Genomic DNA, 19,861 nt, shown 5'->3' with positions numbered 1-19,861 from the left:
CATGTTTTCCATCCCTAAAATAAGAAGTGGGACTTAACAACTAAAAGGTCTAAATAACTGACGCTATATGATAATGCTTCAGATCTATCAGAGAACAGACTGATCTCAACATGTATACTAACAAGTTTTAAGACAACTGTAACTTTATTAGTCTGCAGCTAAGATAATTTTACCAGGACACTGTGTCTAAATGTAGGACAACTGCACATCTTCAACACCTAAGGAGAAATGAGCTATTTTAAAAGACCAAGTCTGAAGAGACCTGAAATTAGATATTGCTTCTGACAATAGACACATTATTTAACAACTTCTCACTTATGTCTTCATCTGTAAAATAAGGATAATAGCATGAGTAGATTTCCCTCAAGTCTGAAATAAAATAATGCAGGAAAAGTACCTGGTAAACTTTAAAAAGACTATAAATATTTGGTATTGTTATTTTTATTATATCCCTATGAAAAGCCGGTATAGGGTAGAATGGATATAGAAAAGGAAGAAAAATATACTGAAAGACAGACAGGGTCTGTAAAAGATACTTTAAATCATAGACAGAAATGTCCATCTATTTTGAAGACTGAATATCCTAAGTAGTCTTCTGATTGGTGTATATTTTAAGGCCAGATCTTTAGGGAAATTGAGTCTTTTTTTTAATTTTTTGATTTTTTGCAGGGCAGATCACACAACTATTTAATTATTAAGTGTCTGAGATGGGATTTGAACACAAATCCTCCTTACTCCAGGGCCTGTGCTCTATCCACTGTGCCATCTAGTTGCCCAGGGGAAGCTGTGTCTTATAGAAATATGAAATAGGGGCAGCTAGGTGGCATAGTGGGTAAAGCATCGGCCCTGGAGTCAGGAGTACCTGGGTTCAAATCTGGTCTCAGACACTTAATAATTACCTAGCTGTGTGGCCTTAGGCAAGCCACTTAACCTCATTTGCCTTGCAAAAAAACAAAAAAAAAGAAATATGAAATAAATGAAACTCTTCAATTTACCAATTTTACTTTTTCTTTTTACCTATTGTACTGGACAACATATTGACAGAAAAAAATTTTGAATTTATTCTTAGTATATACAGTCATGTGTTTGAATTAACATTTCATACTGAAATGTAGTTTATTTGTAGTAGTTCAATTAATTATTCCAACTTTTCCCTTTAGCAGTTTTACACTGTCTTCTCTTACTCTAAGTTTCTATCCACTGTGACACTGTGTCACTTAGCTTAGGGGAAACTGAGTCTTACAGAAATATGAATTAGATGAAACTCTTCGATTTACTTTTGCTTCAAATATTATTCTTGCTACCTTGGGTTTTATATTTGATTTCTGAGGAAAAATCATATTGCATAATTTTATTTTCACTAGCATTTTTTCCCATTTGTTGTATTTAGGTTGCTGAGAGTTGTGAAAACAAGAATTATTTGCTAGATGAAATTTGTAGGCTAAAGGAAGAAGTTGATGCAATCAAAGTAGAACTAGGAGACAAATTTAAAGATAAACAAAAAGAAAATGTCCAAAACCAAGGCAAAGTATTAGAGAGTGATTTCATGCTGGAGTTTAATGATATCATCAATCAACTTAATGAACGTAATGAAAAGCAACTTGAATTACAAAAGAGCTATCAGAAGTCATTTAATGAATGCATCTCCTTTATAGAGGAGTTAATGTGTAAAGATGGACATGTAAAAGCAAAAGGAGAGGTATGCCTTTAAATTAAATTTAAATGAATTTCATTAGTATTTAACTTTTTGAAGTGAAATTAAAAGAAATTTGATGATGATAAATTAGAATTTGAATTTTCGGCAAGCAGATGTTATAACAGTGAAGAAATAATAACATGATAAAAACAGCCTGATAATCAGTTCTTGAAATTTTAAAGGCAGAAGTTTATATTTAATATTGCAGTGAAATGAACCATTTGAAATGCTTAAATTTAAAAAAATGCTAATAATAATATTACAATTATAATCAGACATTTGAATCGAGATACTGTGGGATATTATATTACTCTCTTCATATCTAAACACGTTTTTCAATCTGACTAGTTTTAATTCAAATTTCTTTCAATTAATTTCAGAAATATCAAACACTAGATTTAGTTTTAATGAAATTCCAAAGATTAGCAACTACTTTCCTTTAACATTTAGGTCAAGAATTAATTCTTGGCATGATAATAGTATATATTTGTTATTTATCACTATATTTGTCATTGTTTAACTAACAGTTACTTTCCAAGTGTTTTCCTTTGTTGAAGATAGATACTTTTTTACAGACAGTGATTTTCTCATATATACAGTGGATGGTAAGACTACCACCAGAAAAATTTTTGATTCTATTCTTAGTATATACAGTCATGTGTTTGAATTAACATTTCATACTGAAATGTAGTTTATTTGTAGTAGTTCAATTAATTATTCCAACTTTTCCCTTTAGCAGTTTTACACTGTCTTCTCTTACTCTAAGTTTCTATCCACTGTGCCACTGTGTCACTTAGCTTAGGGGAAACTGAGTCTTACAGAAATATGAATTAGATGAAACTCTTCGATTTACTTTTGCTTCAAATATTATTCTTGCTACCTTGGGTTTTATATTTGATTTCTGAGGAAAAATCATAATGCATAATTTTATTTTCACTAGCATTTTTTCCCATTTGTTGTACTTAGGTTGCTGAGAGTTATGAAAACAAGAATTATTTGCTAGATGAAATTTGTAGGCTAAAGGAAGAAGTTGATGCAATCAAAGTAGAACTAGGAGACAAATTTAAAGATAAACAAAAAGAAAATGTCCAAAACCAAGGCAAAGTATTAGAGAGTGATTTCATGCTGGAGTATAATGATATCATCAATCAACTTAATGAACGTAATGAAAAGCAACTTGAATTACAAAAGAGCTATCAGAAGTCATTTAATGAATGCATCTCCTTTATAGAGGAGTTAATGTGTAAAGATGGACATGAAAAAGCAAAAGGAGAGGTATGCCTTTAAATTAAATTTAAATGAATTTCATTAGTATTTAACTTTTTGAAGTGAAATTAAAAGAAAATTGATGAAGATAAATTAGAATTTGAATTTTCGGCAAGCAGATGTTAAACAGTGAGGAAATAATAACATGATAAAAACAGCCTGATAATCAGTTCTTGAAATTTTAAAGGCAGAAGTTTATATTTAATATTGCAGTGAAATGAACCATTTCAAATGCTTAAATTTAAAAAAAACGCTAATAATAATGTTACAATTATAATCAGACATTTGAATCGAGATACTGTGGGATATTATATTACTCTCTTCATATCTAAACATGTTTTTCAATCTGACTAGTTTTAATTCAAATTTCTTTCAATTAATTTCAGAAATATCAAACACTAGATTTAGTTTTAATGAAATTCCAAAGATTAGCAACTACTTTCCTTTAAAATTTAGGTCAAGAATTAATTCTTGGCATGATAATAGTATATATTTGTTATTTATCACTATATTTTGTCATTGTTTAACTAACAGTTACTTTCCAAGTGTTTTCCTTTGTTGAAGATAGATACTTTTTTACAGACAGTGATTTTCTCATATATACAGTGGATGGTAAAACTACCACCAGAAAAATTTTTGATTTTATTCTTAGTATATACAGTCATGTGTTTGAATTAACATTTCATACTGAAATGTATATTATTTGTAGTAGTTAAATTAATTATTCCAATGTTTTCCTGTTACAGTTTTACTCTGACTTCTCTTAATTTATGTTACTTTAAAAAAGTTTGCTAGACCAGGTAAATTTATTTTTGCAAGATACCTTATCTAATCTAATAAGTAAGAAACCTCCTCTTGGAGGTGTTCTGGATACAGAACCTTCCATTTTTGTCATCATTGGAATATGTACTTTCATTCTCCCTGGGATCAAAGTAATTTTCTATGGTCTTATTCTTCTTTTTCCATTATTTGCTCATATTCTCAGCCTACAACTGATTTACCACACTTCCATAGCTTTGGAGCGGGGGGAGGTTTGGGACAAGCCACAGTGACCTTAATTCTTCAAAGGTCTTATGAGAGACTTTGACTCCTTTTTAGCTTGTGTTCAGGCCCTGGACTCTGCCCTACAGCCATGAAGATAGTCCCTGCTCAGCTATGTTCGTGCTGGAGCCCAAACTGCAACCTGGATCTGAGTGTGGGCAAACTGCTCAGTCCTGCCTCGAGGAGAGCAGAGAAATCTCTGTAGCTTTCTGCAACCCCTTACAGTCTTTGGGCTAAGAGCTCTGAATGTGCTGGGTGGCTCTGACAAGTCCTGCAGCCTGTTCTCACCACAGGGCTGCCCTGAGACCAGAGCTCCACTCTACACTGTGGTGTGGCAGAGTTCTCTCACCACCCCTTCCATCTGTCCCTGATGATTAAACTACCCCCTCTGTCATGGACCCAGGCAACCACCAAGCTGTGCTGTGCCTGGGCTATGGCTGCACTGCTTCATTTTCCAACCCCCCTGTTCTTGTGGAACAGACCTGTCCCAGAGATCTTCTAAATTTTCTTTGACCAGGAAATTGTATCACTCAGTCTTTATGTGGATTCTCCCCCCTCTAGATTTGGCTAGATTCATAATTTCATGGCTTTTGGAGTTTTGGGGTGAATGAGTTTCTGGGAATTCCTGCCTTCAAGCAGCCATTTTTGGCTCCTCCCCCAGGAATCACATTTCTTTCCATATCCCTTTTAAGAAAGTTTTATTATTGCTTTAAACCTAGCATGATATCAGAAAAATCTGTTGATATCCATTTACTATGTATTTTATTGATATATCTATTCACTGTTCTAAAAATTGGGTAGAAAAGACACTTGAAAAAATTAGAGAATATGGCAGACGTTATGAAATCAAGTAATAAATGTGGATTGTACAGACTATTTGAGATAGTGATTTAATTTCATGGTGTTTTTCAGACTTTATTCTGATTTGTAAAATTAATCTAAAGAAAGCATTTTAGGAAATGCATTTTGTAGTTGCACCAAAGGAAGTAAGCATAATGATTTATTAGAATTTATTAGAATTTTATTAGAAGTTTTAAAAACAATTCTGTCTTAGTAGTTTTAAGTTAATATTGGAGTTGAAAAACCTTTGTTCTATTTGTGTAATTTGCTAATCTTATATTTTATACAGATTAAAGACCTACCTTTGAAAGCAGTAGCTTCAAAATGTAAACAGTTAGAACCAAAAAGTCTAAATCATCAAGAACTGCTGATTTCTATTAAAAATGCACAAGAGAAATATGAAAAATTGAAAAAGAGAAGAAGAGAATTGAAAGAAGAAGTAATTAATCTGAAGCAACAAATAGAAATGTATAAGGTAGTACCTGGTCAACTCGAAGAATTTAAACGTGAGCTTAAAGAACGAACAAGGCAGAAGATTTTAGAAAATCTAAAAACAATCAACAGGTTATATTATTTATCTTTTATTTTATTTTATGTTAGGTTTTTGCAAGGCAAATGGGGTTAAGTGGTTTGCCCAAGGCCACACAGCTAGGTAATTATTAAGTGTCTGAGACCGGATTTGAACCCAGGTACTCCTGACTCCAAGGCCAGTGCTTTATCCACTACGCCACCTAGCCAACCCTTTATTATTTATCAATACTATGCTTTTACTGTATTTCAATGTAAATGAAGGTTTAGGATTTTGTTTCCCTGATAGAAGTCCAAAATACATTTAAAAATTTTTTTCTCACTCTGTGTTCTTTTCTAAGATTCTGTATAAGCTTGATATCATAATAAAAAAATAGATTTTGACATAAGTTAAAATAACCATATATACAACTGAGTCTTTTAAATTGGCATAATTCAAAAAATTTAAGACTGAGTTTTTATTGTAAAATATTTTAATTGTAATAAAACATTCTGGAAGATTCTGGAGTTAAAATTTTTATATTATTATACCTATTATTTTTTAATGATCTAATTCGAGCAGTAGAATAAGAACCAGTGAACTAAAATCAAATCAGAATATTTTTAAATTTCAATGAGTATTTTCAAAATAAGAATCTGTTCTTAGAAATTCAGAATTATTCTCCAAATCACTGGCTGAAATTAAAATGAAACCTAACAAAACTTGTTTATAAACATCTTATAATTTGATGTTGAGCATTTTTTGGTTAACTTCATTCTTTGTTTTCCTTCTGATTTAGAGGCAAGCAACACACTACTAGAACTTAGACAAATTAACAGAAAATCACAGTGCTTTTATGATAAACCAGGAGTTTCAAATTAGAGATCTGAAACTGGAACTCTCCAAATTGAAAAACTCACTTCAGGAAAATCAGGCAGCAGCAGAGAGACTCAGAGAGTTTCTCATATCACACAAATTGAACAGGTAAGCCCAAATAGAGGCATTGAGAAAATAATGCTTAAACTTATCAGATTGCCTTTACGTTTTCCATTTTGAATTTCAAAAATTCTTATAGACCAATCTATGACTTCATTAGGAAATGGAGATTAACTGTCAAGATTATACCTTTACAAATATTGATAAACCAAATATTTTTTAAAATGTTAGCTATGTACAAAAGATGCAGTATGGTAGAGTGGAAAGATGATACTATGATTTGTCGACTTAAGAGGACCTGTTTTCAAGTTTCTCCTCTGATGGTACTACTGTAAAACCTTGGACAAATCTCTTAACCTACTGAGCATCCAATTCCTTACCTTTAAAATAAGGATGTTTAATTAGGAGATTTCTGAGATCCCTTTCTGTTCTCAATTTATGAACCTATGAAGAATACTTATTTTTAAATGTGTCATGTACACACACACACATATATTTGTTAAATATTTTATTTTTGCTAGCTGCTACAGGTCAGTCCTTCCAAAATGCAGTTAGATATTTTGAAAATGAGAATAATATAAAGTAATTCAAAGCTAATTTGTCCAATTTATGCCAAAAAATTGACAATTTAAGTGATGAATATTTACAAAAATATAAACTGTCCAAGTTGGAAAAAAAAGATAAAGTTACTTAAGGACCCCTGTCTCTGAAAAACAAATTGGAAAACCATCAATGAACTCCTTAAGAAAAAATCTCCAGTACCAGATGGATTCATAAGTGAATTCTATCAAACATTCAAGGAACAATTAACTCCAATTCTATATAAATTATTTTTAGTAGGTGAAGAAAGAATTGTGCCAAATGCTGTCTTTGACAACAATATGGTACTGATACCTAGACCAGGAAGAGTCAAAACAGAGAAAGAAAACTATAGACCAGTTTGCCTAAAGAGGGCAGATGCAAAAATTTTAAATAAAATATTAGGAAAGAGGAAGATCCAAGATGGTGGCATGAGGAGAGGAATTTCCAAGAGCTTCCCAAATATTCCCCCAAAACCTTAAAATTTTGACTCTTAACTAAACTTTTGAGAGACAGAAACCACAAAAAGACCTGGGGAGGCAATTCTGCAGCCCAAAGTAACCTGGAAGGATCCAGGACGGCTCTGTTTCCTAGGATTGGATGGGACAGCAGTGCAGCCAGGATCCCCACACAAAGGTAGTGGAACAAAGGAGTTCCAGCCTTCCTGGCTTATCTGCTGGATGCTTGGGTCCTCGGGGAGTTGATGGGGCAGCTCGTGGCAGCAGAAGCAGTTTCTAGACATCCCATCCCAGGGAACACCAAGCACGACTTGGAAGATCAGCAGAAAAACCACTACCAGCAGGAGCATGGAGCCCAGGCCTCATCAAAACCATGGCCCTCAGTGCAGCCCAGATCCCAGGAAATGGAAGCAGGCCCATGGAGCCACACAGCAGGAAGCCACCTGGCAGTTGCTCCCAGAGTGGTCAGCCTATGGAAGATAAGGGTTTGGGAGGAAACTGTCAAGGTCTGTCCTTTGTGCCCAGAATAGGACTCTTGTATTTTGACCATATTCAGACCCTGGTTGCAGACTGAGCTGTCCCATTACCATACAGCAGGGACCCATCACAGCTTGAAGGCAGAGGGAAGGGGAGTGCTTGTGGTTATCCACAGACCAGAGCACAGGCCAGGAGAACAGTCAGAGTCTTTGATAAGACATTGAAGGAACGGAGGTCTTTGCAGGAGTGTCCCAATAACAATTCAAAAGGTTAGGAGGAACCTCAAAAGGTTGGGGAAATGAGTAAACAGAAAAAATCAAAACACACACTAAGAAGATGACAAAGTCCAACTTCTATATCCAAAGCCTTCAAGAAAAGTAGGAAGTGGGCTCAGGCTATGGCAGAGTTCAAAAAAATATTTTGAAAAGCAAGTAAGGGAGGTAGAGGAAAAATTGGGAAAAGAAGTGAAAAACATGAAAACCAAGTCAGCAGCTTAGTCAAGGAGACACAGAAAAAAAAAGTCAAAGAAAACAACATGTTAAAAATCAATTTAGGAGTGTTCCACCGTCAGCCCTCGAAGTTGGTAGTCTTCTGCAGTTCGTAATCGTCCTTGGTCCGGCGCTCGCCTCTGAGAGCTCGCCTGAGGGACCCCCGCGGCCTGGCCACAGGAGGAGCCTGGTGGAGAGCGGGGCGTCGTCCTTTGGTGAATGTCCCTGAATCCGCAGAACTTTGTGCAAAAAGTGCGGCAAGCCTCAGAAAGTGACACAGTTCGAGAAAAGCCAGGATTCCCAGAAGGAACTGGGGAAAAGATGAAACCATCAGAAGCAGAGCAGTTGTGGTGGGCAGACTAAAAGAAAGCTTTCAGAAAAAGGAAAAAAAAAAGATTGTACTGAGGCTTGACTGTGTGGAACCCAGCTGCAGGTCTAAGAGGAAGCTTGCCATGAAGAAGTTTAAGCATTTTGAATTGGGAGGAGTTAAGAAGAAAAAGGGCCAAGTTATCCAGTTCTGAATTTCATTGTTTTCATCTTGATAGGGAAAATCCCATCTCATTCCATTCCTTGGTTTTTGTGTTTTTTGTCTTGGAAAGGAAAAGACTTGAGAAAAAAACCAAGTCTGGTACTATGTGAAACTGTTCCCACATAGGAATAGTTTTTGAAGATGTAACCGAATGTTGTAATTTAATCATCTACTTAAATGAGATTTATGTTGTAGAGAGAAAATCCAGCTGATCATTGGGGGAGGAGCCTGGAGAACTTGGTTGTTAGGACTATGGCTAACATAGTTGCTGACAGCCTGGATTCCTAGGCAGCTTGAAATTTCGATAAATTAGGAATATAAATCAATTAAAAAATCACTAATAAAAATACAGGAAAATTTTATTCCTATTATAGACTTTCAGCAAATTAAAAGTACTTAATTCATCACTTTTAGGGGCTGCCCTGTTTGAAAAATATTAATGATTGAACTGCCTGGTCATTTATTAGTCAAACTCATTCATACCTTGTTTTCAAAGTATTAATGAAGTGACTTCCTATTTCTAGGTTGAATTCTCTGTGAACTAATCAATAGTGATTGAAATCCCTGTGAATTGAAAACTGATAAAAATTATGTTTAGGGAGAGGTAGGAATGACAGCTGGGCAAGATGTTGAACAGTAAAGAATGTTTTTCATTTTACATCGTTTGTGTTTCATAAATCCATATTAGCCTTTATGCCCTCTCACGGGCTAAATGTTTGTCTGTGTCACTCTATGTATCTTGGTACAGTGCTCAGCACTGTACCTTTCACAACTAAAGGTGCTTAATAAATGTTGAGTCTTCCTAAAAAAAAATCAATTTAGGTCAAATGGAAAAAGCAGTCCACAAAGTTAATGAGGAGAAGAATACTTTAAATAGCAGAATCAGCCACATGGAAAAGGAGATAAGAAAGCTCTCTGAAGAAAACAACTCCTTCAAATGTAGAATGGGGTTAAAAAGAAGCTGATGACTTTGTGAGGAATCAAGAAACAATAAAACAATACCAAAAGAATTGAAGACTAGAAGAAATACCTCACTGAAAGAAAAACTGACCTGGAGAACAGGTCCAGAAGAGACAATTTGAAATTTATTGGGCCACCTGAGAGTCATGATCAGGAAAAGAGCCTTGACTTCATTTTTAAAGAATTTCTAGGGGCAGTTAGGTGGCACAGTGCACCGGCCTGGGAGTCAGGAGCACCTGAGTTCAAATCCTCAGACGCTTAATAATTACCTAGCTGTGTGGCCTTAGGCAAGCCACTTCACCACATTTGCCTTGCAAAAACCTTTAAAAAACAAGAATTTCTACCCCTGATAATCCTAGAGGCAAAAGGTAAAATAGAAAGAATAGAGAGAATCCATCAGTCTCCTCCTGAAGAGAGGCAAAAGAATAGCTCCCAAGAATATTATAGCCAAATTCCAGAACTCCCAAGTCAAAGAGAAAATATTACAATCAGCCAGAAATAAACAATTCAAATATCATTGAATTGCAATTAGGATTGAAGAGGATTTAGCAACATTCACATTAAGGGCTTGTAGGGCTTGGAATATAATATTCTGGAAAACAGAAGAACTTGGAATGTTACAGAGAAACAACTACTCAGCAAAAATGAATATCCATTTCCAGGGAAAGAGATGGACATTCATCACAGAGGGGGACTTTCAAACCTTCATATTAAAAAGTTTGGAGCTGAACAGAAAGTTTGATCTTCAAGTACAGGACTTGGATGGAGCAGAGAGGGTGGATGGGAAGGGCAAATTATGAGATATTTAATGATGTAAAACTGTGTATACTCCTACTGTGGAAATGATACTGATAATACTCATATAAACTTCCCCATTTAATAGAGCAATTAGAAGGAGCTTATTTAGACAAGGCACAGGAGGGAGCAGAATATGAAGGTATAATATACTGTAAATGATGGAGTCAAAGGGCAAAAAGGGAATTTACTGGGAGAAAGGGAAAGGAGAGTTAGAATGGGCTAAGATAATTTATGGAAAAGAGTTAGGGAAAAATTTTGAAATAGATTGAAAGGGAGGTTGTGAGGGAAAATGAGTGAACTCTCATTCACATCAGAAATGGCTCAGAAGGGAAACAACATACACACTTAATAGGGTAAAGAAAGGAATGGGAGAAAGGGGCTGGGGAAGGAGGGGGAATGTGGAGGATAGAGAAGGGGTAGATTGTGGGAGAGGGTAGTCAAATACAATGCAGGTTTTGTTTTTTACTTCTTTCAAGTTTGGGGGGTGGGGGTTGGGTGGACTACTTGGAACCATGTGACTGGGTATCTGGGGTGGGATGTGAGCCACTCTGCCATTTGGGAGATTAACTTTCAGTTTGTTTTCATTTATACCTTTCCCTTACATTTTCTTTCCCTTCACCCTCTCCCCCTCTTCCTTTTACAGTAGGATAAATTTTTCAACTCAAGTGGGATCATATCTTATTCCCTCTCTGGACCAAATCTATTGAACAGGTTTTACTCACTGTTCATATCCTCACTTCTTTCCCTCTACTATAGTACATTTTTGTACCTCTTCATTTGCTGTTATTTATTGATAGAAGCATTATCAGTCAAGTACTATCAATCCAGGTACCTTCAATCAAAGATTGATTAATTGCTTGATGAGCTCAAAGTACTATCAAAGTACAATCATAGCTTGGTTGATTGATTGTTTGATAGATTGATAAGGGACATTGCCTCACAGTCACTTATTGCCACATAGGCCTCCCATCTTCTGCCTCTTTAGAAATACATTTCTCTAGTCATGAATCACATCATATTATAATCACTTTATATTTTGGCCCCATTTCATGGGGCCTCCATGGACACACAATCCTCATGAACCAAAACATCATGCAAAGCCAAATCAAGGTCTAAGAGAACTTTACAACTGATTGTAAGGTACAGGAGAGGGCTTAGGACAGCCTAGCATAAGATGCCATCATCAGAGAAAGTGCTAAGCTCTAAAATACATCAAAGGGAACTGAGACATAAGTTACTAGTACAAATTTCAGCATCTATTTGTCTCAAACTTAGTGATGGCATTGGAATGACAAGAACCAACTATATCCATATCCTCTAAACTCAGTTTCTTCAATTATATTCACCCCTTTAATTATCCCTAAATATTAATAATTAATAACTAATCCCTAATTATCCCTAATAACCCTAAAGGGTTACCCTTTTATGCATCTCTTGAGTTTTGTATTCTCTGTTCAGTTTTGGCTTTTTTATTAGGAAATTTTGGCAATCCTCTATTTTGTTGAAAATCTATTTTTGCTTTGGCTTTGTCTGAGATCCAGATTGTTACCCATGAAATATAATGTATTTTGCTCCAGCCTTTTACCTTTAACAAATGTGTGTTTCTCTCTGAAATGTGTTTCTTGTAAACAACATATTGTAGGATTGTGGTTTTTCATTCTGTGATCCACTTTTATTTTATGGAGAATTCATCCCATTCACATTTAAAATGACTAATTCTATATTTCCCCTCCAAATTATCTTTGCCCATTTATACTTTTCTCTTTCCTTTTCACTTATTCCTTCTTACCTTATAACTTTTCTTTCAAATTTTAACTCTTACTTTACTTTTAATTTTACCTTTGCCTTCCCTTTTATCAATCCCTTCTTCCCCTTTCTTTCCCCGTATTTCCCTGTAGGGTAGGTTGGATTTTTAAATTCACTGGGAATTTTTTGTTTTTCTCTCTCTAGGCCAAATATGTTGAGAGTAGGATTTACTCAGTGTTCCTACCCTCTCTTCTTTCCCTCTACTATAATAGGTCTTTGGGCCTCTTCACCTGGTTTTATTTATCACCTAATTCCCTTCCTTCTCCTAATGTATTTCAAATCTTCATTGTTTTAACTCTGTGTTGTATCTATAACACCTTTGTCAAAATATACTCCTTTAGGGGTGGCTATGTGGCGCAGTGCATAAAGCACCGGCCCTGGAGTCAGGAGTACCTGGGGGTCAAATCCGGTCTCAGACACTTAATAAATTACCTAGCTCTGTGGCCTTGGGCAAGCAACTTAACCCCATTTGCCTTCCAAAAAACCTAAAAGAAAAAAATATATACTCCTTTAATCTGTCCTTATAGAAGTACCATTCTGAAAGACTGAACAATTGACTGCTTGATTGACAGATAAGAAGCATTGCCTCATATTCACCAAGTAGCTTCACTTCTTCTGTTCCATTTGAAATATATTTCTCAAGAGTCATAAATCATATCAAATTACAATTGATTTATACCACCCCCTCTTTTCAAGTAGACATAAAATCCTCATGAGTCAAGGCATCATGCTAATACAAATCATTTCCTAAACCATTTATACCACCCCTGTCCAAGCACACTCCCTCCAATTGTAGCCAAAGTATCAAGCAAAGTAAAATCATTACATAATCTTTTAATATTCAGTGCTTCTAAACACACTCTTTCCTTCTATCTCTATATTACTCCAACTATAGCCCTGCAAGCCTCCTCAGTCAAAGTATTGAGTACACTACTTCCCTCTGTCCCTTTGGCACTCCAAACATACCACTGTAAACCTTGTTAACTAAAGTATAGAGTAAGGCAAGATCATTTCTGAACTATATATAACTAACAGTTCTCAGTACTTTTCCACTATCTATTGCCATTGTACAACAATGCTCCTTAAGGACAGCTTAGGTGGCACAGTGGGTAGAGCACCAGTCCTGGAGTCAGGAGTACCTGAGTTCAAATATGGCCTCAGACATTTAATAATTACCTAGCTGTGTGGCCTTGGGCAAGCCATTTAACCCCATTTGCCTTGCAAAAACATAAAAATAAAATAAATCATAAATGGTCAGACTTGAGAGAAGCATGGAATGATTTAGAGGATCTGATGCCGAGCAAAGGGAGTAGAACCAAGAGAATAATGTACACATCAATAACAAAACAGTGAAATGAACAACCTTGTTGGAAGCAGCAACTCTCAGCAGTCCAGAGAGCTAGGACAGCTGTATTAGACTAGCTATGGACTACATTATCCCCATCCAGAGGAAGAGAAACAAAACAAAACAAAACACACACACACTCACAAAAACAACCCTTCAGAATCTAATTAACACGTTTTAAAAATTATATCTTATATATCTCTTTTCCTTTATCCTAATTCCTTGTACTAAAATTTACTAACTTGTTCAAATTAAAATGTGTATGTACAATGCTGGCCTGGCTGTTCGCTGCTAAGGGGAGGAGAGTGGGAAGGGAAGATGGAAGGAAATTTTGTAACTTAAAAATTTACATATGCAAATGGATGAAAATTTTAAAAAGAAAAAATTAAGACCTTCACAACCTTTAAAAAGAAAATGAAATTGAGAAAAAGATTCAAACTCTCTTCCTCACTTATCTCCAAGTTTACTACCAGAACAAAAGAAATTTCCAATGTTGTTTCCATGAACAAAAACAGACATTTGCACATTTCTTTGCTAGGTTCTCTTTTATGGTGAGAAATATATTTTTTCATCAGTGCTAATTTAAATAGGACCATTAAATATAAGAATATATATATATGTATGTGTGTGTGTGTGTGTGTGTGTGTGTGTGTGTGTGTGTTTTGCTGATGCTTTACCCCTCACACTTTCTTTGCATGCTTGAACATTTATATGCAATGTTTGCTATTCTATTTCTTCTGCCTTCTGAAAAGAAAACAATAGTGCTCTCCCATTTCATCTTCTCTTCCCACTTTTGTGAAGTTGTTATAAAAATTGAAGATTGGCACCAGTCACCACTTTCTTTACAAATTACAGTAGTAAGCAGAATTTCTTTTAGTTTTTTCTACTATATTCCATATAACCACAAAGTGTGGCTTTAGAAAATTTTAGAAAAACAAATGAAATTTATTTCCCTCTGGATTAAGAAATATTGCTATTGTTATGAAATGTATGACATGTTTTCATTTAATACTTTCAGTCTATCCTTAGGATGTCTTAATTCTGTCATTTATTCTGAATTTTTTTATTTAACAATTTCCAGGAATTTTATTTTTTGGTTTGCTCATTCTAAATTGATGCTTCTTTTGTGATTAGACTATCTGTAGGTTAATCCAGTATTAAAATTTGATATTGATAATCTTAAAGTATAGAATATAACATTTTATTTCTAAAGAAAAATATTTTATTGAAAAAAATGGCAAAAACATGGAAGAAAAATATATTCAAGACCTGAGACATGACTACTGCACTAACAAAATCCAAGTTTCTTTGCATATAATCAATTTTGATAAAGTTCTGATTATGTTAATAATAGTATTATTTTATTAGATTAATATATTTTTATTGAATGACTAAGCAATCAAACCAAGCTAGTTTCCGAGTTTATTGGTAATTTCTTTCTGTGTGCAACTCTTTTAAAAGATTTTCTGGACTTCTGTGTATTATCTCAGGTTCCTTATTCCTCACTTTCTTCATTGTTCTAAATATTATTTTAATGTTATTTCAGATGCAGCAGGAGTTTCACAACAATCTAACCAAAGGACTTAATGAAATTATGTCCAAATTGTTCAAAACTAAAATGTTATGATTTGATTGTCTTAACGGCTTTTTAATATGCTGGAATACCTACCACAAATATCAGTCATTGGTATAACACATAAGATATACATATTGATTTTAGAGCAAACTCATTAAATTATTCACATATTACTTCTATTATGTATTCTGCAGCAGAAGTTGCTATGTAAGCTGCAGTTATATTTATGTTCATGGTGTTCTGTTTGCTTATGCACATGTTGAGATCTACTTCCTATTTAATTGTGTTTATTATTGCCTTTGGACTCAAAATGAAGTCAGCTATACTAATTGTGTTATTTACCTATTTGAGGAAAGTATGAACCTGACTTTCATTTACCTGCATCTACTTTACTTTTTTTGTTAAATTTATGATATGAAAATTTTTTTCTTTCAGTACTGGTGACTACTGGACAAAATTATAGCTTATGATTCTGATACTTAAAATGATATTTGTAGATGGTTTGTCAATTGTGGGGATATATTTTGATTTGAGTTTCAAAACAACTGTATGTGACTTCTAGAAAACTTGAGTTCAAGTCCTCATGCTGTGAGATCATGGGCAAGTCATGTAAATTCAAAGTGTTCAGGGAACTCTTACACTTCATTTGAAATAATGGCCCTTTTTTATGATTTGCACATCCAGAATTCCTTAATGAATCCCAACAGAAAAAAATATAATAGAAATAAATATATATATATGTATGTGTATATGTATATGTATATGTATATGTGTATGTGTATATGTATATGTATATGTATATTATGCATAATGTAAATTGGTTTTTATTTTCTTCTTTCTTTTTTCCCCAGCCAAAGCTGAACTTGAATCTAGTTCTGGTATGCCTTCTCCATTACTTTCTCTTGAAGAATCCTCAGATTTTGAGGCTCTAGCTTCCAGAGCAGCTCAGGAATATACAGAGGTTTTAAAGAAAAGGTTCATAATTTAAAGGAAGAAATAGATCATTTCATAAATGTATATTATGTTTACATAATATTTAGTATGTATTATGTATATAGAAATATATATAAATAACATATATGTATATTTGTCTAATCATTTATTAAAGCTATTATTTCTTTATAACACTGCTCCTCAAATTGTTAGCTAATATAAACACTCTAGAAATCATTAATTTGACTGTAATCCTTTCATCATCTATCTTTAAAGTTTGTACTTTGTTTTGTGTTTAATATCCTTGTATCTAAGCCTAAGCATTAAGTAAATTTAGGTAGAATTATTTTGCTGCTATTTCTGTTATCTATATTTAAATGTTAATAAATCTGTAATGGTGACATAAAATTTATAAAATGTTTTTAAACTTGTTATTAACTCATTTTAAATTACAATGCACATAAACTTTTTTGTTTGTAAATTTTAATTAAATAAATCAAATAGATCATTTTTCTTGCAATTTTTAGGGTAACGATGATTGTCTTTGTGAAGGCTCTAATCACAAAGCTTAGATTCATTCAGATCCTAAAGAGAAGAATGGATAGATAGATATTTTTTTTCTTTAAGTCTATGAAAGGCTAGTCACACCATTGTTTGAACTAACTGTTCAATTCAGGCAGGTCTGACTGTTTGTGACTCCATTTGGAATTTTCTTGCCAAAGATTCTGGGATAGTTTGCCATTTCCTTTTCCAGTTCATGTTACACATAAAGAAACTGAAGCAAAAGGGTTAAGTGACTTGAATAGGGCTCCAAGTATACTGGATAGATCATAGACTTTCATGCATAAGAGTTTCTAAATCCAGACCCAGTACTCTCTGTACTCCCTCACTAGATTACACATAGGCAGTTAAGTTGGGGTGTAGGGTGTGTTCAAGGAAGATTAGTACCTTGATATGAGGACTGCCAAGCCCTTTCCAGGGCTGCTTTCCACCTTTGATGTCCACCTGAGCTACTTAACTGCCCCCTGAGGCTCCAAGAAACTATAGCATTCACAGCAGCTGCATCACTGCTACAACAGGATGGCTAAACCAGGTTGAGGTTAATTGAAAGAGTCTCAAGCTCATGGGTGAGAAATGGGAGTGTCTACTCCAAGCATGGAATGGTGGAATGGGCAGAGAAGAACAATTTGTTCCTATGGCCATGAAGTCAGCTGAAGCAGGTGCTGTGGAGTACTTAGAGTTTAGTTAGCCATTGATGATGCCAAAGTCATCCTCTGAATCTTGAGTCTTCACCAGTTGTCTTGATTCTGTCTTGCTATGCTGAATCATGATGACTTTGGAAGAGAGAGTGAGGTGGATGACTTCATGGAGCTCTACCTCACTTAAATTCAATTTACACACACAATAGACTGTAATAAACCAAAGTGCCCTGAAGACTTTTTATGGCCCAAAGACATAGGGTGCATCTGAACTACTCAGTGCTGATTAAAAATAGGACCATGATCTTAGATAGATGGACTTAACACTTCCACATTGTTCTTAATGGACTATCATATATTAAGGCAGAAGTCATTGACAATTTTACCTCAAGTTGAAGTCAATCACTCACTAGCTGAAGTTCCAATTGAAGAAGAGGTTATTGAATGCCATTAGGCTCCTTTCAAGTGGCAAAGCACCTGGTGGTGATTCTATTAAGTCCTGAGATATACAATGTGGGGGTCCATTGCTCATCCAGAAACTAATTGAAAGTTTCCAGGTTACATGGCATGAAAAGATAATCCCCCCAAGAATTAAAGGATGCCTCTATCGTCCATCTCTATAAAGGTAAAGGGAATAGATTGTCTTGTGATAATCACAGCAGTATTTCTCTTTTAGTCACTGCTGGTAAGATTCTTTCCAGAATCCTTCTCAGTAGGATGATGCTTTATCTGGAAGATGGTCACCTCTGTGGGAGCCAATGTAGCTTCAGAAAGGGTAGAGGAACAGTCGATATGGTGTTTGCTGCCTGACAACTCCAGGAAAAATGCCAGGAGCAAAACAGAGGTCTGTTTTTAGGTTTGTAGATCTGACCAAGGCCTTTGATGCCAAGGTCATGTCAGTCATGAGGCCTTATGGAAAATTTTATCAAAATGTGCTTGCCCAGAGAAGTCATTACTATTGTACATCAGTTTCGGGATGGTGTGCATGCCCAGGGTCTGAATAATGAATGATGCTCTCAAAATATCCCAGTCACCAATGGGAATACTTAAAGCATGATGTTTTTAAACCTTGTTATCAGATGTGTTTTCCTAGTATGAACAGGGCATCAGGGTCAGCTATGGCACTGATGGCAAATTCTTCAACTTGAAAAGGCTACAAGCCACGATAAACTGAAGGGACTTTGGTGCATGTTCTTCTGTTTGCAGATGATTGTGCACTCAATGCAGCCTCTGAAACTTGGACACAAAAAGTATGAATCAATTCTCTACTGCTTGTGCTAATTTGGTTGTAAAATCAACACCAAGAAAACACAGGTGCTCCACACCATCCATATGTGAAACTATTGATTACAGCAAATGGAGAAGTTTTGAGTACTGTGGACAAGTTCACTTACCTGGACAGTGTCCTTTACAAGAAGGTATACTTTGACAATTAAGTTGACACATGCATTGCCAGAGCTATCTCTGGATTTGGAATACTCTGGAAAAAAACGTGTGAGAGAGAAGAGGTATTAGATTACCAACTGAAGGTCTACTGAGCCATTGTGCTGACATTTTTTGCTATATACCTGGATAGTCTACCAGTACCATGTCAGGAAACTGCATCGCTTCCATTTAAATTGTCTTAGGAAGATTTTGAAGATCACATGGCAGAAGATACCAGACACTGCAGTCCTTTCTTGACCTAAGCTATCTAGTATTCCAACATTACTCCTGAGTGTGCAGCTACAATGGGCTGAACACATTGTCAGAATACCAGACATACACCTGCTCCAATAAACTATTTTACAGAGAGCTCACATGGTGTACCCTCATCAGTGTGCTGGGTTCTGCACTGAGGAAGGGAGAATTGAAGCAGCTCAATGAAAACATGACATATCTAAGGTTAGAGTACCCATTCCAGATGTTCACATGGACTATTTATGCCCATCCTGTGGTAGCTCATATTGGTCTAATCAGCCATGGTGGGTAATTTGTCTCAAATATAGTGATGTGGTTTTGTTCTTCTTTGATAGTGAAGGACAAGCACCAACCAAAAAAAATATAGGTAATATATCAAAACAAATTTTTTCAGTGACCATATACAAAAATATCCAATGTCCCAAAACTCTTAGTGCAATTTAAAGCTTTAATAACATCAAGTGCGCATGCTACAAACTTACTAAAAATATTATATGAAAGTTTAGTTATTTAAACTTTTTATACTTATTTAGTTATATGAATTTCAAATAAAGAATTTTAATTTTAACAAGACAGGGGGGCGGCTAGGTGGCACAGTGGATAAAGCACCGGCCCTGGAGTCAGGAGTACCTGAGTTTAAATCTGGTCTCAGGTCTTAATAATTACCAAGCTGTGTGGCCTTGGGCAAGCTACTTAACCCCATTTGGCTTGCAAAAAAAAAAAAAAAACCTAAAAAAAAATTATAA

General features: G+C 35.0%; 1 protein-coding gene and 1 pseudogene across 2 annotated transcripts in view; both read left to right on the top strand.

Moving 5' to 3' along the window:
• The window catches only part of LOC141504008 (uncharacterized), a 149,188-nt gene extending 132,603 nt beyond the window's left edge, over positions 1 to 16,585 (top strand). For both annotated transcript variants that reach the window (XM_074208856.1, XM_074208855.1), the window contains exons 32-36: positions 1,391 to 1,699; positions 2,663 to 2,971; positions 5,133 to 5,407; positions 6,151 to 6,335; positions 16,155 to 16,585. In XM_074208856.1, the coding sequence (XP_074064957.1) occupies positions 1,391 to 1,699; positions 2,663 to 2,971; positions 5,133 to 5,407; positions 6,151 to 6,178 (921 nt within the window). In that variant the 3' untranslated portion in view covers positions 6,179 to 6,335; positions 16,155 to 16,585. The remainder of the gene's footprint in view (positions 1 to 1,390; positions 1,700 to 2,662; positions 2,972 to 5,132; positions 5,408 to 6,150; positions 6,336 to 16,154) is intronic.
• Positions 8,337 to 8,810, top strand: LOC141504016 (large ribosomal subunit protein eL42-like; annotated as a pseudogene).
• Positions 16,586 to 19,861: the final 3,276 nt, after the last annotated feature.

The sequence above is a fragment of the Macrotis lagotis genome, unplaced genomic scaffold, assembly GCF_037893015.1.
Source record: "Macrotis lagotis isolate mMagLag1 unplaced genomic scaffold, bilby.v1.9.chrom.fasta BILBYCTG019, whole genome shotgun sequence".
NCBI classification, from domain to species: domain Eukaryota; kingdom Metazoa; phylum Chordata; class Mammalia; order Peramelemorphia; family Peramelidae; genus Macrotis; species Macrotis lagotis.
This window is presented reverse-complemented; position numbering and strand designations above follow the sequence as displayed.